The 26598-nt window shown below is 43.5% G+C and overlaps 1 protein-coding gene across 3 annotated transcripts in view; it reads right to left on the reverse strand.

Moving 5' to 3' along the window:
• COG2 (component of oligomeric golgi complex 2) overlaps positions 1 to 26598 on the reverse strand; it is a 442013-nt gene that overhangs the window by 253607 nt on the left and 161808 nt on the right. For all 3 annotated transcript variants that reach the window (XM_077486570.1, XM_077486569.1, XM_077486571.1), the window contains one exon: positions 18322 to 18430. In XM_077486570.1, the coding sequence (XP_077342696.1) occupies positions 18322 to 18430 (109 nt within the window). The remainder of the gene's footprint in view (positions 1 to 18321; positions 18431 to 26598) is intronic.

Raw genomic sequence — 26598 nt, forward strand, 5'->3', positions numbered from 1 at the left:
TCCCCTCATCCCGGATCGCTCCTGAAGCGAAACGGACCGCCGCAATCCAATCGGACCCCCCACCCGCTGGAAGGCAAGCATGTACATGTACGTGCTTGTGCCTGTACATGCCATTGTGATGACGTACAATGGAATGCGGCGGTCGTTAAGTGGATAAAAAAAGAGGAAGCCCTCACTTGCCGCGTGCCTGTGCTTTCGGATGGACGCGGGGGGGGGTCAGGATCCTCTGTGTGCGGGGGTTGATGCGTGGTGGGTGAAACAGGCTCTCTAGGTTTCTCACAAATTGTTGCTGCTGTTCTACCCCACAGGTTGTTTTTTTTTTTTTTTGATCTTTTAGCGCACTGTTGGGGATGTTGTTGCAAATATTTTTGTGTTTACTTCAGTTCTCTTTAGTAATAGTATGGGTCTGGTCGGGAGCACCTGACCTCAGTTGTGTTCAGCCACTATCCCACATAGGATAACACCCCGCTGGGGCTTGAAATCTGAGCCCCAAGGGTGTACGGAGACTAAATCTCTTCTACACCATAGGTGTTTTAGTTACACGGGTTTACTGGCGCTTTAGTGAGCCGCTGCTCTCTTTCTCCACCCCCCCCCCTTTTGGGGTTTCCCCCCCACCAGCTTTCCTTCTCCGTACCCTTTCTCACTTTTCCTCTCCCCGCCCCCTTTTTCTGGTGCACTCCTACAAGGCTTCCCCCCCCTTCCCTCCTCTTTTTCTCCCCCCCCCCTTCCTCCAGCCCAGACACAAACATGAGTCCATCGGAATCCCTTAGATTGATGTCTATCAATGCGAAAGCCCACATATGCTTCCTTCAGGAATCTCATTTCCAAGCCGATAGTATACCTAAACTCCAGAACAGATATTTCCCGGCTGCGTACCACGGGTGCTCAGAGTCCAAGACCAGGGGGGTCAGCATACTGATATGCTCCATGGCACCATGGACGTACCGTGACCAATGGTGCGATAGAGAGGGACGGCCTTGTTCGTGAAGGGGACACTGGGAAGCTCACCAGTGACCCTGGTGAACCTAATACTGGCCAGGTTGGTTTTCTCGAATCCACTATGATACGGCTACAAGAATTTGTCGAGGGAGCAGTGATCCTAGGAGGCGATCTTAACTTCGCAATGGATCACTCTGTAGACACGTCTAGGCAAACTTCACAGATCTCATATGCTGCACCTCAACACCTAAAGAGGAATTTCTATACCTTCCACCTGGTGGATGCATGGAGGGTATTGAACCCGACTCAGAGGGACTACACGTTCTACTTGCACCCTCACGATTCGTACACCAGAATCGACCATCTCATGTTGCCCCAATCCCTACTTCCCAGTGTGAGATCGGAGTCGATAGGGTCCATTACTTTCTCGGACCACGCCCCGGTCTTCATAGACATAGATATTCTGCCCCCTGATGCCAAAACAATGGCAGTGGAAGCTTAACGATAACTTGATCCAGGCCCCAGAGGTAGCGGAGGAGGTATCCATCAATGCGGGTTCAGAATGCTCTCTCCAGATGATCTGGGAAGCGCATAAGTGCACAATCAGAGGGCTTCTTATAAAAATAGGTCTCAAGAGGGCCAGGGCCCGACAAACTCTTGACCTCCTGGAAAAAATTAGGATGCCAGAGTCCTCCCACAAACAGTCCTTGGCCCCCGGAGTGCTACAGGACTTAACAACTCTGAGAAACCAGTTGAAGTCCCTGGCACTAGTCAGGGCTAAGGAAGCGATTGCAAAATGTAAGTGTACCTTCTATGAGCATAGTAATAAGCGTGGCAAACTGTTAGCAAGAGCCCTGAGAGTCCAACGGGCGCAAGCCTTTATTCCTGAGCTGAGGGGGGAGGGAGGCACCAGGGTGTCCACCACCGAAGGGATTGCAGGCCAGTTCCACAAATATTTCTCGGCACTATATAACTTACCACGTAAGACGTCGGAAGGAGAGAAATCCCTAGAACAGGAAGCCATTCGAGAATACATTCAAAGATCGGGCCTCCCCCAGTTCCCCGAAGAGGTTAGGTCAGCCTTGGAGGAGCCGCATACGGGAGAAGAGGTGATGCTGGTGATAGCCCGCATGCAAACTGGCAAAGCGCCAGACCCGGATGGATATTCGTTAACATATTACAAGGTATTTGGGGACATTCTGACCCCTCATTTCCTAGAGGCCTACGACGACGCCGGTGAGGGGATGCCCCCGCCAAAAGATGCTTTGCGAGCTTTTATTTCAGTAATACCTAAGGACGATAGGGACCCCCTGCTGTGCCAGAATTATAGGCCAATATCCCTCCTCAACGCGGACCTAAAGATCTTTACTAAAGTTCTATCTATGAGGCTGGCGGAGTGGATTCCTTCACTCATCCACTCGGACCAGATGGGCTTTGTGCCCTCCAGAGAGGCGAGGGATAACACCACAAAAGCCATTAACCTTATCCATGCTGCTAAGAAACAGAAAACCCCGATGCTACTTCTGTCGACCGACACCGAAAAGGCATTCGACAGGGTGCACTGGCCCTTCCGGATCAAAACTTTATGCCACATAGGCTCAGGTCAGCGGATGATGAACTGGATACATGCCATCTACTCCAAGCCCTCAGCCCAAGTGAAAGTTAATGGGCAGCTCTCCTCCGCCTTTGACATCACCAATGGGATGAGACTTGCCCTCTCCCCCCTCTGATATTTATTCTATCCCTGGAACCTTTCCTCCGCACGGTGAGGGGGAACCCTAACGTTTCAGCTATCCATCTCGGAGACTCATTAGCCCCTTAAATAGCAGCCTTCGCGGACGATCTGTTATTCTTAATTTCCAATCCCCTGGTCTCCATACCAAACCTGATGTCAGAGATACAGAGATATGGAAGGCTGTCCCTTTTTAAAGGTGAATTTTCAGAAGTCAGAGGCCCTTAATATCTCCATGCCGACATCCTTGCATAACCTGCTCCGCTCAGATTTCCCTTTTAAATGGGCAAGCTCCCACATCAAATATCTAGGTATTCGCCTGCCTAGTAAAACTGAGGAATTTTTTGCCTCAACTTCCCGCCCCTGTTCTCGGACATCAAAAAGGACCTACTGAAGTGGCAGACAGGAATGTTCTCCTGGTTCGGGAGGTGCAGTATAGTGAAAATGAATGTCATACCCAGACTCCTACATCACCTCCAGACCCTCCCAATTAGGATCCTGAATGCTTTCCTTAGGGCGGCGAATCGTGCATTGGTCGGGTTTATCTGGGCTCAGAAGCCCCCGAGGCTAGCCCAGTCAATTTTACGTCTACCCAAGGCGTCGGGGGGCATGGCGCTGCCTGATGTGACCTTGTATCATATGGCGTGCCATCTGACGAGGATCGTTGCTTAGTGTCACCATGGGCCATTAAAACAATGGATCCAAATAGAACAGCTCCTCGCGGGGGCGGACTTGGAGGGCTTAATTCGGTGCCAGAAGAACCAGCCTCAGAGTGTAGTAAAGCACCCAACGGTAGGTGAAACGTGGCGGGTGGGCCAAAAAGCATGTTGCCAACACCTGATCACTCCCACTCCTTCACTACTCACCCCAATAAGTGGGAATCCCGACTTTATCCCGGATCTGAAAGGCCCCAGATTCCAAGAGCTAAGGGGAGGTGGGAGATGTCAGCTCTGCCACTTTACCAGTGGGGGAGAGTGAATGTCGAGGGAGCGTGTCATGGCTGACCCTCTCCTGGCCAACCTCTCCTTTTGGCAAAAACTCCAACTTGCCCACTTCATCCGATCACAGCCCCCCCAGGGCCTTTCTCTAGAGCCTTGACAGCCTTCGAACACCTATGCTCAGAACAGTAACCGGTGCGCCATGCCATCTCGTTAACATACCAGCTTCTTGTCACGCCCTCGGGGGGACCGGACCCACCTACATAGCCAAGTGGGAGTGGGACCTGGGAATGCAGCTAACCGACAGGGAGGTAGAAAGCATAATCTCCTTTACATTTAAAACATCGATAAGCGCCAACCAACAAGAGGCAGGGTTTAAAGTTCTGACACAGTGATATTACACACCAGCCAAGCTACATAGGATGTTCCCACGGAGCTCGGATCTTTGTTGAAGATGTGAAGGAGAGTCCCCACCTCCTCCCCACATCTTCTGGTCCTGCAGGCTCCTGACACCCTTCTGGACCGAAGTCCACCGCATTACACAGAAGTTCACGGAGCGGGTACTGCCTCGGTCCCCCGAGTTCTTTTTGTTACACCATCACAAAATCCCGAACAAGGCCTATAGGAAATCAATCCTGCCCTTGCTGATCATGGCAGCGAAAAAGCTGCAACCCCCTGTTCTGGGAGCTGACGAGCCGCCGGGTGTGGCAGCATGGCTTAGGAGGAGGATTCAGAGAACAATATCTCCAGAAGTGGTTCTTCTGGCTCGAGTTTTGTTACTCTGAAGAATACGCCGGGCTGACCACATGAATGCCTAGTGCCTGGGCAACCCGGAGTACAGAGATTCTGAAAATGGTATTGGAGGAAGGGGGGGGGGTTCCCTTCTTGAGGTTTTTTCCCCCCTCCCCTGTTCTTCCCAGTAATTGTTTTCTCTTCCCCTCTTCTGTTTCTTGCCCTTCTTTCCTGCTATCATTATACTAAAGATTTCGCTTGACTCTAGACGAGGTTGGATGGCCTGGGGTTGTCCTCCCCGCCTACCACTCAGACTTATAGAGAACAATAAAGAGAGAGAGAGAGAAAGAAAGAAAAAAGGAAAAGACCTATATCAGCATGGGACACAGTGCGCTTTCTAACAGAGGTTTAGTGGCTAGACCACGATTATAGAATGTGCATAAATATTAACACCACATTTATAGCCTATTTTGATCTACATAGTCAAAATGTATTTTCAACAAACAAATGCTGTGTTTCATGTAACCCCTTATGTTTGATGTTTGTACCTTATTTTAATACAAAGAATAAAAAATAAAAAATAAAGTGTTTTGTATTACTGCACTTAGTGTGGCACACCTGTTCTTAAATAGACTCTGATCACTCTTACTACATAAAGAATATGTAGTGCTCTAGGGAAAAAAAGGAAGAATAATATCTTGGTTTAAATGAAACCTGTTACCACTTTTGGTAAGAATTCAGGATGAGGAAATAAAACCACCTCATCCTTATGCATGATGAAATATGGCTCTTACAAGACAGAGCCATTAGTTCCAATACTCTTCTAGCAGAAGAAATGGCAAGCAGAAAGATTATCTTTCTTGTCAAAGAACCAAGGAAATTTCTTGTAAGGTTCAAACAGCTGATTTAGCAAAGCTGATAAGGCCAATTTTAAGTCACAAGGATTTAGAGGTGCCTTGATGGGGGGAATAAACCGTGTTAACCCCTGAATAAGCTAAGCACCAAGAGTGGGACGCAAGAGGCCATAGGAAAAGACACCGACAAGGCCTGGATCTGGTTCTTGATAGAAGTCAAGGCCAGCTTCATTTCAGTTCCCACATGCAGGAACCAGGAATCCTGCTTATTGACATACTTCCTGGGGTGCAAACCCCTGGATCCATACCAAGAACCCTATGCTTTCCAGATTCTAAAGTAAGTGATTCTGGAAGCCGGCTTCCCAGCCTTAGTCAAAGTAGACACTACGGAAGGAGATCACCCAAAATCTTCTATAGAGTGGGATTCAACAGTCAAACCTGTTAAACCCTTTGTCTGTAAGGTAGGATGAAATACCGGACCTTGTGCAAGAAGGTCTGGCTATAACAGCAGTGTCCAAATGACACCTGTCATTTTTATGATCTTGATAAATTAAGATCTTCTGGGACCCACTGGGGCCGCCAGAATCACCTCCTCTTGTTCCTGCTCAATCCTGCGTAGAAGGCACGGAAGTAGCAGAACTGGAGGAAATGCATAAATCAGTGAAAACTGATCCCCTGGGAAGACTAATGTGTCTGTTCCGCCTGCTAGCGGACCCCTTGTTCGATAAAGTTGTCAAACTTATTAATGAATCTGGATGCGAATCGGTCCATGTCCGGAGTACCCCCTCTGACATATTGCTAGGAAGATGTTGGGGTAAAGATATCCTTCTCCCGGAAATAATTGTTGGCGTCTCAAGTAGTACGCCTGAAAAATTAGAATTGCCGAAAGGCAAGGAGTATGGCATTCTGCCAAAGCTAGAACATTATTCACCTCTTTGATGTACGCCACCGCCATGGTCCTGTCAGACTGAATCCTGTCAGGACACTCCCGTAGTCTGACCGCCAAAATTATAGGGCCAGGTGTACTGCCAGAAACTTCCAAAAAGTTGATAGGCAAGTTCCTCTAACCTGGACCATCTCCCCTGGACAGAATCTTCTTCCAGGGCTATTCCCCAGCCTAGAAGGCTGGCATCTGTTAACACCCTCCAGGATAAAGATTTTTCCCTCTTGCTGGATAACCACCAATTTAGGCTCTGGCCTATGTCGGGAGCCAAGCGTATTGGCAACAAACAAGGCCTGAATCTTCTCATTCTAGACCGACAGGGTGGTGTCTTGAAGCAGTCTTAGAATAAAACTGCGCGCAAGGGACAGCCCTGAAGGAGGCTACCATTTGCCCTAAAAATATCCTGCAGCCGAATGAAGGAATTTTCCTTTATCCTGATAAGTTTAATTAGTTCTACAATGGAACCGATTCTCGCCTGGGGTAAGAATACCTTCTTCTGTATGGTATCTATAACCAGCCCCCAAGTAACCTCCTTGATGGTTTTAAGGAGAATCTTCCTAGGCGGAGAATCCAACCTAGAGATTTCAGCTATCTACAGCTGAGATCAGACTCTGGTTTTAGACCGGAGACTGAATGATCTATTAAAAGTAGATCTTCTAATAGGCTAGGACCGTTATGCCTTGAGCCCTTAACCTGGCTAAAGGAGGTGCCAGAACCTTTTAGAGCACTCGTAGTGCTGTGGATAAGCCAAATGGCAGTGTCACAACCAAAATAAATAATTATATATTTCAAACCGTAGAGATTTCTGGTAAGCGGGAAACTCTGGCACATGGAGATATGCAACTCCCTTCCTTGCAGGATGGACACAGCTGATCAAATGATGAAAGGATCGGATGTTTAAGTGCCGATTCAGATCTCAGAGATCTAGAATGGGTCTTACCCTCTCCGTTTGGCTCTGGGACCTTAAAAGGCTTGGCCAAAAAACCCCTGTTCCACTAAGGGAATCTCTGATATCACCAACTGGGATAACAGCTGTAACCTTAGGAGCATTCTGAGGAGACTGACACTCTTGCATAAAGAACTGCCGCATCAGCAGCCCCAAGGACCCCACAGGCAGCACCCAAACAGGACCCAAACAGGACCCGAACCCCGGACCCTCAGATCGAACGCTGACTGAGCCATCTGGGCTCTTGAAACTCTAGATGTAACCTAGAAAAATATTTCAGCCAAGGACTTCTGCAAATCTACCAAATGGTAGAAGAAAAAACCCCTTTGTATGAAATACACAGGGACAGAAGTGTTCTACCCTTGACGGCTCATCTGGCTGGCCATATACCTCTCAGGCGAGGATGAAATTCTTTTGGAAGGGTTTTTGGTTTGTTGTATACCATTAACCCCTTAGAACCCTTAGAGGAGTTCCTGGTCCCTTTGTCACTCATAGCTTACAGTACAAAGCAGAGGCAGTACCAGCAAAATAAAGTTTCACTTGTTAGGCTATAGTACAGTACAATAACTACTATTAATCCTAGCTATACAGTACAATGTTGTCAAAAGGGAAATGCCTGTGTCACCAAACCTGACCAGCAACCACTCTGCTCTGCCCCTCCACCACCACGCAGAAGCTTCTCTTGCAGAGCTTTAAAATACTTCCTACACGTGTGGCCGGCATCTGACATCGTTTAGCCACGTCCCCCGCACAAAATACGCCACCCCTCCTCTTTTAAACAAGGAAGTTGAATCTGCCACACGAGCGCCGGCATCATGGCAGGGGGTAATTCTTCCGCTCAGTGAGCGGCCGCGGTTTGCCAAAAAAAAACTTTTTTTTTTCATGAAAGAGAAAAGGCAACTGGCTGGCATTAATTCAGACAAAAAATCGCCCAGTAAGTGATCAGACCCACCATTTCTCTTACCTGAGGGTCTGAACTGGCTATGACGGAGAGCAGAGTGGAGCTTCTGCTGTTTCCAGCATCAGAATGGTGAGTACTCAATACAGCCTCCAGTGGTGATACATAGGCATGACATGACAATACATGGAAAGAGAGATTCCTGAGAAAACCTCCCCTACCTTATTCCTCTAGGGGTGCAACGGATCAAAAAACTCATGGATCAGATCATTCCTCGGATCAGAGTCACGGATCGGATTATTTTTTGGATCAGCAAATAATTTTGAATTTGCAAAAACCTGTGAAAATTCCACCACCATATAGTCCCCACTGTAATATCCATGTTTTCTCCCCCAATGTAATATTGGCTGAGCATGGCTGGGTATTGCCGAGTATTGGCAGAATATGGAGGGATGGCTGTGACTGCAATTGTCACAGAGCAGCGCTGTGGGCACTACAGACCAAGCCCACAGCGCTGCTGCCATCCGATTTCTCCCCTCCACTGTACAGATCTGTACAGAGAGGGGAGAGAGGAACCGGTGTCATCATGCCGCCAGTTAGTTTACAGATGATCGCTCCGTCATTTGACGGGGTGATCACATTGTAAACGCCGAGGGGTGACCCAAGATGGCCGCCGCTCCGGAACTAGGCCGAAGCTGTGGCCTTTCCTAAGGCTGAGACCGCAGATCGCGTGCCGATCTGAGCGGGGTGACCCGTTCGGATCACAGATCGGTGACAATCCGTTACACCCCTATTATCCTCACAGCAGAGTTTTATCAGAAATTATAACCTAATCTTCGTCCTTCATGGTAGGCTCCGAGACCTTAAAAGGAAACCTTCAGGAACCGGGGAACACTCAGGTTGACCTACAATCCTGGACCTGCGAGAAGACCCTGCCTGGCCTTACTACCAATAAGTACTGGATCCCAGGGCCCAGCTCTCAAAGCATTCGCAAGCAAAACCTTGTGTCTTTGGATTATGAGGCCCGGGTACCATTCATTTAGTCCATTACAGAGACATCAGAAGGGATCCGGTCAGGATGGCTAGCTTTCATCAAGGATTACTGCCCTTGGAGCTCAGTACAACACATCCTTACATGTGACCAATACCTTAGACACTGGCCAAAAAACTGAGGACTCCCAGTAATGGGAGGGGTTATATATGGGAAAAGTACACGCCTTAAGGGGCGTGCCAGTGTCCAGCACCTGATACGCCGATATAATCCACATAGTTATTACTATGGCTCTGTGTCCCCCGATGTTTACAAATTAAAAATCATTTTTCTTTTCTTACAAGTGTCAAAAAGAGGCTTCGGGTGGTTAATGAATTTTAGTGCACATAAACACAATAAAATACAATTTTGTGGGTAAAATTTAAAAAGAGGATGTTACACTGAATAGATACCCAACACGTCTCACTTAAAAAAGCACACGCATGTGGAATGGCAAATTATGGTACATTAAATTATCCACAGGCATCACTTTAACCACTTCAGCCCCGGAAGATTTGGCTGCTCAATGACCAGGTTATTTTTTACGTTTTGGCACTGCGTCGCTTTAACTGGCAATTGCGTGGTCATGCAACGATGTATCCAAACAAAATTGACATCCATTTTTTCCCTACAAATAGATCTTTCTTTTGGTGGTATTAGATGATCTCTGCGGTTTTTATTTTTTGCGCTATAAACAAAAAAAAGAGTGACAATTTCGAGGAAAAAAAACACAATATTTTGTACTTTTTGCTATAATATCACCAATTTTTTTTTTAAAAAAGCTAATTTTAGGCCGATATGTATTCTACATATTTTTGGCAATATAAAAAAAAAAAATATATATCGCAATAAGCATATATTGATTGGTTTGCGCAAAAAGTTATAGCGTCTACAAAATAGGGGATAGATTTATGGCATTTTTTTTTTTTTTTTTTTTTTTACTAGTAATGATGGCGATCTGCGATTTTTATTGGGACTGCAGCGGACACATCGGACACTTTTGACACATTTTTGAAACCACTGACAATTATACAGCGATCAGTGCTATAAAAATGCACGGATTACTGTGTAAATGTCACTGGCAGGGAAGGGGTTAACACTAGGGGGCAATCAAGGGGTTAACCGTGTTCCCTGTCTGTGTGTTCTAACTGTGGGAGAGATGACTGACTTTAGGAAATGACAGATCGTGGTTCCTAGCTATTATGAACTCTCACAATCTGACTCTCCTCTCTTCCCAGAACAAGGATTTGTGTGTTTACACACAGACACACACACACACCCATCCCTGTTCTGCCTCTCATGCCCGCAACTGTGGGCCACGAGCATGAGAAGCCCAGCAATGCAGCGCTTGCTAGCCCCCTTAAAGGAGCCGACATACAGCTACAGCGGTTTGCAGGATCGTGCCGACCTGCCGCAGTATAATGACGGTGGCTGGTCGGCAAGTGGTTAAAAGCCTTTACAGGTTACTAGCTTGGAGTTAAACAGGAGGTCTGGCGCTAGACTTATTGTTCCTCCTTTGACATTTGTGGCGATACCCCACGTGTGGTTCAATCATAGATAAAATAATGTTTGTGCGACCTACGTACATATGTACATGATACCAGAAGTGACAAAATCCTCTTTGCATCCGGCTTCATTCCTCACAGAGGAGGGGAAGGTAAAGATGTACTCCTCTGTACTCAGCCAAGAAAAGTTGGGAGGGGGATCTCATAAGAGAACCCTCAAAAGTTGGACAATATTAGCCCGGTACCTCATCCTGAAAAATTCATTGTACCAAAACCCCAACTACTAAACTGGAAGGACTATGGTGGTACCATTGAATAAAAAGTATCAAGATATTACACAGAGTAAAATTGTTGGACAAGCATGAAAATGTAGTACATGTGTACAAACAGGACATCGAAAAGTGTTGATTCTCACCAACCCCACTGCAGTGGGGAATGATGGACTTGCTGTGGCTGACACAGATTGCATTTCACGAGACAAAGCCTGCTTCTTCAGGAAGGTATTATGCAATAACTGGTATACTCCATTGGTATAATACCATGGATATCTTGTAATAGGGCCAAAGGATGCTGCAATGTAGGGTCACTTATGGTTACCATCTACACCCTACTCTCCAGACACTGGGGAGCTTGGTTCTCCCCAAAAGTTAGCCCAGCCACACAGCGGTCCCAGGCTCGATCCTGAATACTTGCATGGTGGTGCGAGTTGTGGAGCCAACCAGTAAATCTGTTTTAATGGGGATTAGCCAGAGACTGGAGTTGACTGGTTTGCTGCAGATAAGGCACATATGATCTCATTTTGGGATCTTTGTATCAGGTAAGTGGCTTTGCATGTGAACAAGCACCTGAGCACTACTGTATTTTGGATGAGCACTACTAGCACTTCTTGATCACACATTGGAATATGTATAGGGACATTTTGTATATACACATGTGAATTGGGATATTTTATATACAGTGCATCCGGAAAGTATTCATAGCACTTCACTTTTTCCACATTTTTTGTTGTTACAGCATTATTCTCAATTTTGAGTGTCATGGCAAAGTCTGTAAATACTTTTTCTTAAAATTAAGTTGCAAAGATTTCAAACAAAGTTCTTTCACGTTGTCATTATGGGGTATTGTTTGTAGAAATTTGAGGAAAATAACTAATTTGATATTTTTTAAATTTTGGTCTAGACTACCAAAGAACACCCATAGGAAGTAGGCACCTCATCCCCATTACAAATTTAATTTATAGGTGTGGGGAGAAAAAGAGGGATTTTGACGGTGCTTGTATTGGTACAAATTAAAAACATAAGGTATAATAAAAAATACGTTTATTAAGATACAATTAAAATATCACACATAGTGCAATATCCAACAATATACATGAACAAGTTATACATGAGAGGAGTCCTAAAGGCAGAAAAATGAGGTACTTGCAACACTTTATCCTAACATGTTTCGCAATAGCTTCTTCAGGGGATGTGCAAGCTGATGACAAATAGTATTAAGAGAAAAGGGAAATTAATAACATTCGATAAAAGTCTAAATAAATACATACTATGGGTTATACAGTATGTAAAGTTGAACATCATTATGTTGTGCTTACCATGTAAAGATTCTAAAAGGAGCGCTTACCCTCTGCTAACTGAGCCCCCAGAAGCACAGAAAGCCAGCCACTGAGTATGGAAAAATATGTATGACCCTACGCCCACAATTGTCCGCTCAACAAAGGGGGGCATAGACGGAGGCAAGTCAGGGCTGTAAGAAAAATAGAACAGAGTATAATAGAAAATAAAATTAAAAAACTATTAATTATGGCACTAGCCATATACGATAGCATAAATAGTAATATATAATGTCCTCAATCATTGAGGAAAGGGCATATGGCCTCCATAAGTATAGATAAGGGATTATACAAATGAACAGACTAATAGTTGATAAAGCAGTAAAGCTAGTATAGTGCAACATTCACAATAAAGAGTGATGAATGAATGTAAATAATAAAGGCATTAAATAAATCAGCAGTCCAACCATACTTACTGCCAAAAGATCAGTTGTATCAAAGCAAACTAATCTTATTTGCTACATACAATTCCTAGTATCAGCTGTTCACAGTTTGCTTTGATACAACTGATCTTTTGGCAGCAAGTATGGTTGGACTTCTGATTATTTAATGCCTTTATTTATTTACATTCATTCATCACTCTCTTTATTGTGAATGTTGCACTATACTAGCTTTACTGCTTTATCAACTATTAGTCTGTTCATTTGTATAATCCATTATCTAAACTTATGGAGGCCCTATGCCCTTTCCTCAATCATTGAGGACATTATATATTACTATTTATGCTATCGTATATGGCTAGTGCCATAATTATTAGTTTAATTTTATTTTCTATTATACTCTGTTCTATTTTTTTTACAGCCCTGACTTACCTCAGTCTATGCCCCCCTTTGTTGAGCGGCCAATTGTGGGCGTAGGGTCATACATATTTTTCCATACTCAGTGGCTGGCTTTCTGTGCTTCTGGGGGCTCGGTTAGCAGATGGTAGGCGCTCCTTTTAGAATCTTTACATGGAAAGCACAACATGATATTCAACTTTACATACTGTATAACCCATAGTATGTATTTATTTAGACTTTTATAGAATGTTATTAATTTCCCTTTTCTCTTAATACTATTTGTCATCAGCTTGCACATCCCCTGAAGAAGCTATTGTGAAACATGTTAGGATAAGGTGTTGCAAGTACCTAATTTTTCTGCCTTTAGGACCCCTCATGTATAACTTGTTCATGTATATTGTTGGACATTGCACTATGTGTGTTATTTTAATTGTATCCTAATAAACATATTTTTTATTAAACCTTATGTATTTAATTTGTACCAATACAAGCACCGTCAAAATCCCTCTTTTTCTCCCCACACGTATAAACTAATTTAATATATTTTGGAATAAGGCTGTAACATAACAAAATGTGGAAAAAGTGAAGTGCTGTGAATACTTTCTGGATGCATTATGGTTGCACTTTATACCTTACATTTTTTTAAGACACTTATGCTGGTTTATCCTCATTCTGTTCAACCTTTAGGCCCCTTTCACATTGGTGCGCTTTTGCCGTGCTAAAACTCACCTTTCCAGTGCAATAAAAAACCCATTAAAATTATTTTGCTATAAATTCAATGCAACTGTTCACATCAGTGTACTGCATTTGTGCTGTGATTTGAAAAGTTCTGCATGCAGCATATTTGGCTTTCAAAAACACACCTTCCATTGTAATTTAATAGGAACGCACCAAAAACGCATAAAAAATTTACCCACGGTGCGTTTGAGTCACATGTCCAAGTTTCACAGTTGCGTGCTAGGAGTCAGGAATCCAGAAAATGCATCAAAATGCATTGAAAGTCAAAACACAATATGCGTTTTTGCAAAACGTGTACTGTATTTCTTAAGTGCACCAATGTGAAAGGGCCCTTTCATACACCATTTGAATCCCATCATATTGGGTGGTTAAAGAATACAGACTATGTATCAAAAAATTCTGAATTTACTGAAATATGAAAGTAACAATGAACACAAAAAAAAAAACACTAGGTTGGACTTTGAAGTCAGATTGGACCAACAGTATTGGTTTAAAAAATTGTCATTCTATTTATACATACAAGTAAAAAAGGACATATAAAACATACATAGTATTAATATTAAAGAGGCATATATCCAGTCAGCCAAAAACACAGCCAAAAAGGGGGTCACATATACCCAAATGACATTCGAAAATATGACATCAACAAAATGGGTGAGCCTCTGTGCGTCTCGCTTGATCGCTTCTTCAGGACACACACAAGGGGGGTATAGAAACAGGTCTAACCGGTCTGGATGTGTGAAAATGCCTACAAAAAAGTCTCCCTGGCTTGGGCGCCAGAGCAACAAGGATAGTCAAGCAAACACTAATCCCAAATTGTCACAGATAGACAATTGCTCCTCTAGGGGAAAAATAAAATATAAAAAATCTTATATGGCAAACTTCACAAGAGACAATAATAATAAGATAGCTGCATAGACATCAGCAGCCAGATCATACTAATAAGATCAGTATAAAAAGGTTATTCCTGCGCCTAATCAGGGAAACAGAGCGTTTGTACTGCTGCACACACTGAAGTGGGGTACTTGAACCCCAGTGAAGGAGTAGAAAACGGCAAAGGTAATGATGCGCAGTACTATGACAGGAAGTTTAGCCTGGAGGCTAGTAAGCTTTATGGGCACTAAAAATATTAGGTGATATATATACTATCGCATAAAGTGAAAATATATGTGTAAAACAGTATGCGTGTTTTATGAGGGGATGAGGAGGGACCCTCACCACTATAACATTATGACATCCAGGATAAAAATATAGATGCAAACATACGAAAAGAAAACAATCGCAATATTTTAAAACTAGTGATTGCCAATGCGATTTGTTAGCTGACAAAATCGCATAAAGTGCCAGTGCCAAAGAATAACAAATAAATCTGTGCAAATATGCTCTACACCATAAAATAATTAAAACAATATAAATAAAGCAGTAAACAACTCAATAATTCAATTGTGCAGAAAGTGGTTAATTATAACTGACAAAAATCGCATAAAGTGCCAGTGCCAAAAAATAAGTCCGTGCAGATATCCTCTACACCATGAGCTAATTAAAACAATATAAATGCAGCAGTAAACAGCTCAATAATTCAATTGTGCAAAGAGTGAAAAAAAAAAAATCCAAATAAACGCATAAAAGTGTTGGTGCTGAGGGAATAAGTGCAAAATCCCTCTAGAATAATATGAAACTTGTGCACAATACCCAAAATATATGCCAAAATATCAAAATAAAAAATATATAAAAGATGAAAAATACATATGTCGGAAAATGTCCGTTATACTTGTGCGACAACCAGTGGCGATTATATCAAAGAATCGCATATAGTGCTAGTGTCTAAATACATGTGCACTATATAAAAAGCAATGTAATCGGTGAAAATAGTAGTGATGGTGAATATATCCCTTGTGGTCCTGTGTGGTCAGAATATGGGTGTCCCCTTACCTTACAGCTGTAAGGTAACAGCATGTAATATGTATATCATCAGGGTCCCTGGTATTCTTTATCCTTTGAGGTCCTGTATGTAAGGGGCTAAAAAGATGAGGAGGAAGGGAGCCCCATAGTGTAGTAATTTTTAACCATATAGTATTTTATTAAGGTAAATAATCAGGTACTCACAAATAAAGCAAGTTTCCAATACAGTGTATAAACGAGCCTCGAGCTCGATTTGCGTCACTTCCGGTAGCGTCCCGACGCGTGTTCGTCGCGGTCACGTGACTTCATCAGGGGATCAGGGATCAGCGTCGGGACGCTACCGGAAGTGACGCAAATCGAGCTCGAGGCTCGTTTATACACTGTATTGAAAACTTGCTTTATTTGTGAGTACCTGATTATTTACCTTAATAAAATACTATATGGTTAAAAATTACTACACTATGGGGCTCCCTTCCTCCTCATCTTTTTAACCCCTTACATACACACCAATTGCTGAGGTACCCACCACGCTGAATGCTGCTGAGTGATTACTTAAAGGGACCAACACAGCGCAATAGGCAGGATACTGACCCCAGGATCTGGGGACACCACAACAGGACCTCAAAGGATAAAGAATACCAGGGACCCTGATGATATACATATTACATGCTGTTACCTTACAGCTGTAAGGTAAGGGGACACCCATATTCTGACCACACAGGACCACGAGGGATATATTCACCATCACTACTATTATCACCGATTACATTGCTTTTTATATAGTGCACATGTATTTAGACACTAGCACTATATGCGATTCTTTGATATAATCGCCACTGGTTGTCGCACAAGTATAACGGACATTTTCCGACATATGTATTTTTCATCTTTTATATATTTTTTATTTTGATATTTTGGCATATATTTTAGGTACTGTGCACACGTTTCATATTGTTCTAGAGGGATTTTGCACTTATTCCCTCAGCACCAACACTTTTATGCGTTTATTTGGATTTTTATTTTTTCACTCTTTGCACAATTGAATTATTGAGCTGTTCACTGCTGCATTTATATTGTTTTAATTAGCTCATGGTGTAGAGGATATCTGCACGGACTTATTTTTGGCACTGGCACTTGCGATTTTGTCAGTTATAATTAACCACTTTCTGCACAATTGAATTATTGAGTTGTTTACTGCTTTATTTATATTGTTTTAATTATTTTATGGTGTAGAGGATATTTGCACAGATTTATTTGTTATTCTTTGGCACTGGCACTTTATGCGATTTTGTCAGCTATAACAAATCGCATTGGGAATCACTAGTTTTAAAATATTGCGATTGTTTTCTTTTCGTATGTTTGCATCTATATTTGATTTTTATCCTGGATGTCATGTTATAGTGGCGAGGGTCCCTCATCATCCCCTCATAAAACACGCATACTGTTTTACACATATATTTTCACTTTATGCGATAGTATATATATCACCTAATATTTTTAGTGCCCATAAAGCTTACTAGCCTCCAGGCTAAACTTCCTGTCATAGTACTGCGCATCACTACCTTTGCCGTTTTATACTAATAAGATCGTTGTTGCCCGATTTTAACACAGAAATGAAGTAGAAATTAGGGCTGCAACTAACGATTATTTTCATAATCGATTAGTTGGCCGATTATTTTTTCCATTAATCGATTAATAACCTTCAAAAAAAAAAAAAAAAGTGGGTCAAATTGACGTTCATTTTCAACCACAGTGATGGGAAAATTTAGAAATAATAGAAAACTTCTTAGTCAAGGGAATTTTCAGACAGTGTATGTGGTTTTCGTTCAGATATTACATTCATTTTAAAAACAAGTGAAAATTTCAAACAAAATTATTTCATTCAGCGAATGTACAAAGATTTTTAGTCTGAATATTCTCATCTGAAAATTGATCTGTGTGACCAGCATAAGGCTCAGTACACACCTATGCAGTTTGCTTTTGATTTGTTTCTGCAGTGCCTTTTGCTGTGCGTTTTGATTTTTGCGCACGTGATTTTCCTGCAATTTGCATTTTTGCTTTTTTTTGGGCAGATTAAAAAACACAAATTTCTGCAAAAACGCATTACATGCTTTTCTGCAGCTTTTCCATTGAAGTATATTGAACCAATAAAGCACCATTTTGATTTAAAAGTCCCTGACCCTTTCAGATGTTATCGTGTCCTATAGGAAATCATGTAAATGAACTGTAGTGCATTTCTGCAAAAAGCACCAAAAAAAAAAAAAACACAGATATGAACCTGGTTTAAGACATTTAGTAACATAATGGGGTTAAAAAAACTAAAATTAGCCCTTTATGGTAGAAAAAGCAAATAATCACTACTGTAAGGGGATCTTTTTTTACTGTAGAACGGTGAAAGTAATATTTACAGTAGCAATTATTTGCTCTTTGTATTATAAAGGGCTCATTTTAGGTTTTAACCCATTATGTTACTGGCCGATTAATCAATTATGAAAATAGTATTCGATTAATTTCATAATCGATTAGTTGTTGATTAATCGATTAGTTGTTTCAGACCTAGTAGAAATGATATTCTAAGCAACTCCAACCGAATCTATCCTCAGGGGGAGGCAAAAGCCAGACCCGGCTCACACACCCATATATTGTCTCAGGGAGCTGTCATCAGTTTTTTTTCTAGTGTTTAAATGATCTATACAGATGTGGCTTGAGAGTGACAAATTTTAAAACTACTGAAAGTAACAAAGAATAATGGAACAATGAGGGGTATACTTACTGGTCTCACTTTGTCCAAAAGAGGCATTCCTTTGCTCTGCACTGCATGAAACTGCAGCTGGTTAAATTCTGTTGCTATTCTTTCCAAGATCTGTCCAGTTAGCAATGTGCTTATAAAAGAAAAATATGCAATAAAAACATCTTATGAATACTGATGCACAACTTAAAATACACATTAGATAGAATTGCAACCCCAATTCCCAAAAAGTTGAGACGCTTTGTAAAATCTACATTAAAATAGAATGCAATGATTTGCGAATTTCATAAACCCATTTTTCATTCACAATAAAAAACATATCAAATGTTTAACTACTTGCTGCCCGCAGTAGTTTTACTGTGGGCGAGTGGCCCAGCCCCAGTGGACAATATACTGGTACATCACCAGCTATTTCTGGGTTTGCTGCCATGCCCCCCCACCCCGATCACTGCTACCTCTGATACTTTGCAAGATCAGGCCTGATCTATTCTAGCACTTTATTCTTATTCTTTATTTCTAGCACGCAGGCATTCCCTAATTGCTAGCCATGAGCTCTTTTTCCCATAGTCGCCACTAGGTAACTGTAAATTTAGCACCCAAAATAGGTAATCTAGTGAGGAGGCCTACAGGATTTTGAGTATGACAGATGAGAGCGAAGGGGAGTCCTTACTGACAGAATTTGGCTCAGAATATGAACCTGTAGAAAGCAGCAGCACCTGGAAAGGTAGCTCAGATGATGGCGAACAGATCCCTGCTAAAGCCAGGTGTACCCAACCTTAGGTTGCTGTGGTGCTAGAAACGCATAGTTATGCTCAAATGTAGCAGAGTGCCAGTACTAGCACTGCACTACCTTTTGGTGATTTGGCAAGCTCCAGCAGACTAGTACATCCTGGCCTTTTAGACACCACCACTGCGGTATCTCATGGTGAAATGATGAGTGCCAGAAGTGCACTACAAGCTGGTAAAGTGGCTAGCACTAGTAGCGTCATGCAACTGCAGCCACCAAGAATTAGAGCACAGGCCCGTAGATCCCATAGTAGCCTTTCTAGAGGTGCTTGAAAACCTCCAGTGGCTGCCCCCAGATTCAGCAGCACCTGTTATGCCCCCATTTCACAGCACAGTCCAGGGTTCTGGAAAGTGAACCTAACAAGCCCCTTGATTTTTATTTTAGCTGTTTTTTCACCGAAGACCTTTACAATTTGATTGTGGCCCATACTAAGGTTTATGCCCTACATTGCCACCAACCCAAATTCAAACCTTGCCAGGCCATCTCCATTAATGGAAACCTATCACGTTTTATGAAATTAAAACTTTTTTGGGCCTGACCCTTAACATGGACAAAGTGACATTAAAAAAGGCAAAATATAGAATTTTTAAAACACCTTACCTGTAAAATCCTTTTCTTTCATGTACATCGGGGGACACAGGGCCATAGTAATTACTATGTGGGTTATATCAGACCGAAAGGTGTGTACTCCCCTATATAACCTCTCCCTTTACTGAGGGTCCTCAGTTTTGTAGCCTAGCAATGCAAGTGTATACCAAGAATGGAGGGACCTCTGTGTCCCTGATGTACAACAAAGAAAAGGATTTTACAGGTAAGCTGTTTTAAAAATCCTATTTTCTTTTCTTACATCAGGGGACACAGCCATAGTTATTATTATGTGGGATGTCCCAGAGCAATGGCAACTGAAGGGTGGAAATAACAAAAGAGAAAGGAGACCAGAGGACTCATACTGCAGCCTGCAGCACACTGCGCCCGAAGGCAATATCCTCATGACCTTTAACATCGATTTGATAAAATCTGGTAAACATATGACCTGAAGACCAAGTCGCGGCCTTACAGTTCTGTACCATAGAGGCCTGATGATGCACCGCCCAAGAGGCACTAATCGCCCTGGTTGAGTGTGCTTTAACATGAAAAGGAGGAACTTTCTTCTTTAACCCCTTCCCGCCGAGCGTACGCAGATGTGTGTACTCGGCTTCCGGGGGTTATACCGGGATGATGCCCGCACCTGCAGGCATCATCCCGGTACCGGTTTTTACAGCGGGCGATTGGCTATCCAGCCATAACAACCGATGCGGCTAAAAGCTGCTCGGCTGTTATGAAGGAGGAGCGGGAGGGGACGTCCCCCCTCCCGCCGCTGTTACCGGTGCTCCCGCTCAATCAGGAGCACCAATTCACCGCTTCTGGCTGCTGGGCAGGGACTGAAATGAAGCGGCTTCATTCCAGTTTCGCTAATAGTAAACATGGAAGCGACGTCGTGACGTCACTTCCAGTTTACTCGGCTGCCAATGGCGCCGGTTTAAAAAAAATATACACTATTCAGAATCTCAGTTTTCGGTGATCTGAATACATTGAAGTGTAAAGGAGGGATCGGGGGCCTCTATAAAGAGTACCTGTCACCACCTATTACTGTCACAAAGGATGTTTACATTCCTTGTGACAGCAATAAAAGTGATCAATAAAAAAAACAAAAAAAAAAAACACAATTTATTCATTTAAACTAAAAAAAATAAAAAAAATAAAAAAAAAAATAAAAAAAAAATAAAAAAAATTATATATATATATATATATATATATATATATATATATATATATATATATATATAATTTTTTTTTTTTTTAAAGCGCCCACCGTCCCCACGAGCTCGCAAAGCAAAGAAAACGCATACGGAAGTCGCGCCCGCATATGTAAACGGTGTTCAAATCACACATGTGAGGTATCGCCGCGATCGTCAGAGCGAGAGCAATAGTTCTAGCACTAGACCTCCTCTGTAACTCTAACCTGGTAACCGTAAAAACGTTTTAAAATGACGCCTATTGAGATTTTTAGGTACCGTACTTTGTCGTCATTCCACGAGTGCGTGCAATTATAAAGTGTGACATGTTTGGTATCTATTTACTCGGCATAACATTATCTTTCACATTACGCAAAAAAAAAAATTGGCTAATTTTACGGTTTATTTTTTTTTTTTATCCATGAAAGTGTCCCTTTTCCCAAAAAGTTGTGTTTAAAACACCACTGCGCAAATACCGTGTGACAAAATATTGCAACATTTGCCGTTTTATTCTCCAGAGTCTCTGCTAAAAAAAAAAAAAAAAAAATTATATATATATATATATATATATATATATAAAATGTTTGGGGGTTCCAAGTAATTTTCTAGCAAAAAATATGGATTTTAACTTGTAAACACCAAATGCCAAAAATAGGCTTAGTCAGGAAAGGGTTAAACCATAAGCCTGAATAATGACCTGACGAATCCACTTGGCAATAGTGGATTTTGATGCTGCCTGTCCTCTCTTTGGACCATCTGGCAGTACGAACAAAACATCTGTTTTACGAACCTGAGCAGTCGCCTTTAAATATACTCTGACTGCTCTCACTACATCAAGGGAACGTAGTGCCTTTTCTTCAATAGATCGAGGCTCTGGGAAGAAAGAAGGAAGAACAATATCTTGGTTTAAGTGAAAACCTGTCACAACCTTTGGCAGGAATTCAGGATGAGGGTATAACACCACCTTATCCTTATGCATGATCAGATATGGCTCCTTGCAAGACTCTTCTAGCAGAAGATATGGCAACCAGAAAGACTTTCTAGTCAAGAGAACCAAGGGAATTTCACGTAAAGGTTCAAAAGGCTTTCTGCAAAGCCGATAAGACCAAATTCAAATCCCAAGGATTTAGAGGTGCCTTGTTAAGGGGATTGATCCATGTTACACCCTGAACAAATCTACGTACTAAAGAGTGATATAAGCCAAAGACCGTTGAAAAAAACCTTAGTTAGACTTACCGGTAACGGTATTTCTACGAGTCTTTCAGGACAGCACCTGGAGAGAGCATAGCTCCACCCACTGTCCCAGGAAACACTGCAGTCAGTTTTCTTTATAGACCGGACCCTTCCACCATGGCCTCAGTTGTTTTAGAGTACCTCCAGTCATGTTGAAATTAGATAAGCAGAACATAGAAATAACACAACATTTTATAATACTTTAGGGCAGGTCATCGGTTCTGTCCTGAAAGACTCATAGAAATACCGTTACCACTATGTCTAAGGTTTTCTCACCTCGTCTTTCAGGACAGCACTTGGAGATGATAGAAGAGTATTTACTCTAGGGTGGGACATCCGCCTGTAGGACTTTTCTGCCAAAGTACTACTCTGATGCAGAGAGAAAATCCAATCTGTATTGGCGGGTGAAAGTGAAGAAGCTTGTCCACGTAGCAGCCTTGCAAATCCATCCCGGAGAAGCCCCTGCCCATTCCACCCAGGATGTTGCTACTGCCCTGGCTGAATGGGCCCTTACTCCTGCGGGAGGATCTACCCCTGAAGTTTTGTAGGCTTCACAGATGGCCATTCGCAGACACCTACTTATGGTGTTTTTGGAAGCCATGTATCCCTTTCGTGGGCCAGAGAATAGTATAAACAGTGAATTTGATTTTCTAAATTCACTTGTGATCTTTAGATAGTGTAGTATGCATCTCCTTACATCCAGGCTGTGAAAGTCTCTTTCCCTCCTGCCGGGTGGTGAAGGGCAGAAGGTCGGGAGAACTATCTCCTGTGGCCTGTGGAATACCGTTGAAACCTTAGGCAAAAAACCCTGGTCAGTTCTCAGCACTACCCGGTCCGGAAATATAGAACAGAAAGGTTCAACAATGGATAGGGCCTACAAGTCGCTAACCCTTCTGGCTGATGTGACTGCTACTAAGAGTGCTAGTTTAAGCGACCAGAAATTTAACTGATGCTTCCTCTAGAGGCTCAAAGGGCCCTTTAGTCAGACCTTGCAATACCAGAGATAAGTCCCATTTTGGGAAAAACTTAACAGGTACTGGCCTAGCTCTGGTCAGTGCCTTAAAAAAAAAAATCTAATAAGGGGGTCCTGGGATAATTGCCTCTCCAGGAATACAGAGAGGGAGGCTACTTGCACCTTTAGGGTGCTAATGGTCAACCCTCTTTCCATTCCTTTGTGTAGGAACTCTAACACGGAAACAACTTCCCTTGGTGAGAAAACGTTACTTACGCACCAGGAGTTAAAACATTTCCATGTCTTAAAATAAATTGATCTAGTGACCTTCTTTTGGCTGTCTAGTAGTGTTGAAACTAACTTATTAGACAGGCCTTTATTTCTTAGGATCTGCTCCTCAGTAACCAGGCGGCTAAACTTAGGTGCCCAATACTGGGATGTTGAAGGGACCCCTGGGTTAGAAGGTCTTTCTGTAAAGGAAGACACCAATGGGGTCCCACCGCCATCTTTTGTACAGTTGAAAACCATGTCCTTTTGGGCCAAAACGGGGCTACTAGGATCATGGTCATGGATTCCCTCTGCAGCTTTTTTAGCACTAATGGCATCATTTGGAAGGGGGGAAAGGCGTAGCACAAGTATAAGGTCCATGGTCCATGCTTGGTCTTGTGTTTAGGAGAATTAAGTCTCTACCTTCGTATTGGAGTGGGATGCGAACAGGTCTATTTGGGGAGTTCCCCATTTTTCTGTTATCTTCTGAAATATCTTCGTATTTAGACTCCACTCCGATTCCAATACCCTTTCCCTGCTTAGGAAATCTGCGATCTGATTTAGATCTCCCTTTAGGTGTACTGCCGTCAGAGATGCAAGATTGGACTCTGCCCAGGACATAATCTGAACAGCTGAGGTAAGCAACACTTTGCTCCTCGTGCCCCCCTGTCTTGTTACATAGGCCACTGCTGTGGCATTGCCTGACAACACCTGAATGTGATGACGCAGAACTTGGTCTCTGAAAGCCCATAGTCCCAGGAGAATGGCCCTCAGCTCCCTCCAGTTGGAGGATCTCCTGGCCTCCCTGGTTGTCAATGTTCCCTGGGCCATCTGCCCTTCCAGATGAGCACCCCAAACCCAGAAGCTTGCATCTGTTGTCAGTCTTTGTTCTATGGGAAAAGTCCATAGTAGACCCCTGTCCAAATTTGACCGATTCCTCCACCACCATAGTTTCCTCTGAACTTGAGGGGGGATCCTGATCAATCTCTAAAGGTTCTCCGTAGGACAAATTCCTGAGAATTGTCTGCTGGAGCTCCCTTGCATGGGAACGTGCCCATTGTACTGCTGGAATTGAGGACATGAGGAGGCCTAGAACTGACATGGCTGCCCTGACTGAGATTGGCAGATTTGTCTGAGTCACTTTTACTGCCTTTTGTACCCTTGCTATCTTTTCCTCTGGGAGAAAAATCCTTTCCCGAATGGAACTGATGGTATACCCCAGCAATTTTATTGTCTGGGACGGGATCATTTTTGATTTTTCTTTGTTGACGATTCCATCCGAGATTCTCCAGATGTGACCTTGTCACTTCCAAATCTTTCTCCAGTAGCTCCCTTGTTCTGGCAAATAGTAAGAGGTCGTCCAGGTATGGAACTATGGATATCCCCCTTAATCTAAGGGGTGCCAGGGCCCCTGCTATAATTTTTGTAAATATCCTTGGTGAGGATGACAGGCCGAAAGGGAGGGCTCTGAATTGTAGATGTGTGATCGACTCTCCCATCTTTACTGCTAATCTGAGGTATTTCTGTGATGTCGGGGCTATGAGTACATGCAGGTATGCATTCCTCAGGTCTATTGAGGCCAAAAAACAGCCTGCAGTCAAAAGGTTTTTTACTGAAAAAAATGTTCCAGATTCCTAGCCACCACGGTTGATGCCATTGCTGGTTTTAAATTGGCTGGAGTAGGCATGACCGGGGGAGGGCCACGGGATGACGTAGGAACGCTCTAGCGGGAGGGAGGGGTTACGAGGAGGCTGAGTAGGAGAAGGCGTGCGGAAGAGGAATACAGAGCAGGAATATGCCGGAGGGTGAGAGGCTCCGGCAATGAAAGACACCGCCGCAAGACGCCGTTCCGGAATCTGCCTACCCACCGGCCGTAAATAACAGCTGTTACCTCGTCTCCTCTCCGCCGCCCCCCCCCCAACCTCTCTGGAACCGAAGGGAGATAATGGAAAGCAAGATCAAGGAAAGCAACAGATAAGCTAAGTGCTGTATACCTCTGCAAGTTTTAGTTGTCTTAAATGATAGCATATCTAAACTACCAGGGGTAAAGAAAGGACTGTAATAGCTGTAAAGGGACAACATGAAGGATGATATATTTTCTCTCTGGGACATATAATTTAGATCAATATTGCGCTTGCTGCTGGAACTATCTATAAATAGACACAAGATATAAAGACACCAGGCTGCAATGTTTTAGAAAAATTGTATGAATACTATTAACCACTTAACAACCGCCCATTGCCGATTAATGGCTTCAGGGCGGTTGTTTAACTCTGAGAGGCCGTTAATTAACGGCCTCCCAGAATTCTGCTCTCGCGCGCCCCCTGGGGCGCGCACACGAGAGCATCCGTGACCGCTGGGTCCAGTGGACCCGGCGCATCACGAATCACGGTAAACGGCCGCTCATCGCCGCCGTTTACCACGTGATCGCTCCGTCAAATGACGGAGTGATCACTTGTAAACAAGCCGGCGTCATGTTATGACGCCGGTTCCTCCCTCCCCTCTCTGTACCGATCGGTACAGCGGAGGGGGAAGAGATCGGTGTCAGCAGCGATGTGGGCTGCATCTGCAGTGCCCACATCGCTGCTCACCGAAAATTAACCCCTCAATTCCCTGCAAATTCCCTGCAACTACTCTGCAATTCCCTGCAACTACTCTGCAAATTCCCTGCAACTACTCTGCAATTCCCTGCAACTACTCTGCAATTCCCTGCAACTACTCTGCAATTCCCTGCAACTACTCTGCAATTCCCTGCAACTACTCTGCAATTCCCTGCAACTACTCTGCAATTCCCTGCAACTACTCTGCAATTCCCTGCAACTACTCTGCAATTCCCTGCAACTACTCTGCATTGCTCTGCGTTGCCCTGCAACTACTCTGCGTTGCCCTGCAACTACTCTGCGTTGCCCTGCAACTACTCTGCGTTGCCCTGCAACTACTCTGCGTTGCCCTGCAACTACTCTGCGTTGCCCTGCAACTACTCTGCGTTGCCCTGCAACTACTCTGCGTTGCCCTGCAACTACTCTGCGTTGCCCTGCAACTACTCTGCGTTGCCCTGCAACTACTCTGCGTTGCCCTGCAACTACTCTGCGTTGCCCTGCAACTACTCTGCGTTGCCCTGCAACTACTCTGCGTTGCCCTGCAACTACTCTGCGTTGCCCTGCAACTACTCTGCGTTGCCCTGCAACACTCCGCAATGCCCTGCAACACTCCGCAATGCCCTGCAACACTCCGCAATGCCCTGCAACACTCCGCAATGCCCTGCAACACTCCGCAATGCCCTGCAA

The sequence above is a fragment of the Lithobates pipiens genome, unplaced genomic scaffold (genome assembly GCF_037356315.1).
Source record: "Lithobates pipiens isolate NorthernLeopardFrog02 unplaced genomic scaffold, aLitPip1_a1.2 Scaffold_18, whole genome shotgun sequence".
NCBI classification, from domain to species: domain Eukaryota; kingdom Metazoa; phylum Chordata; class Amphibia; order Anura; family Ranidae; genus Lithobates; species Lithobates pipiens.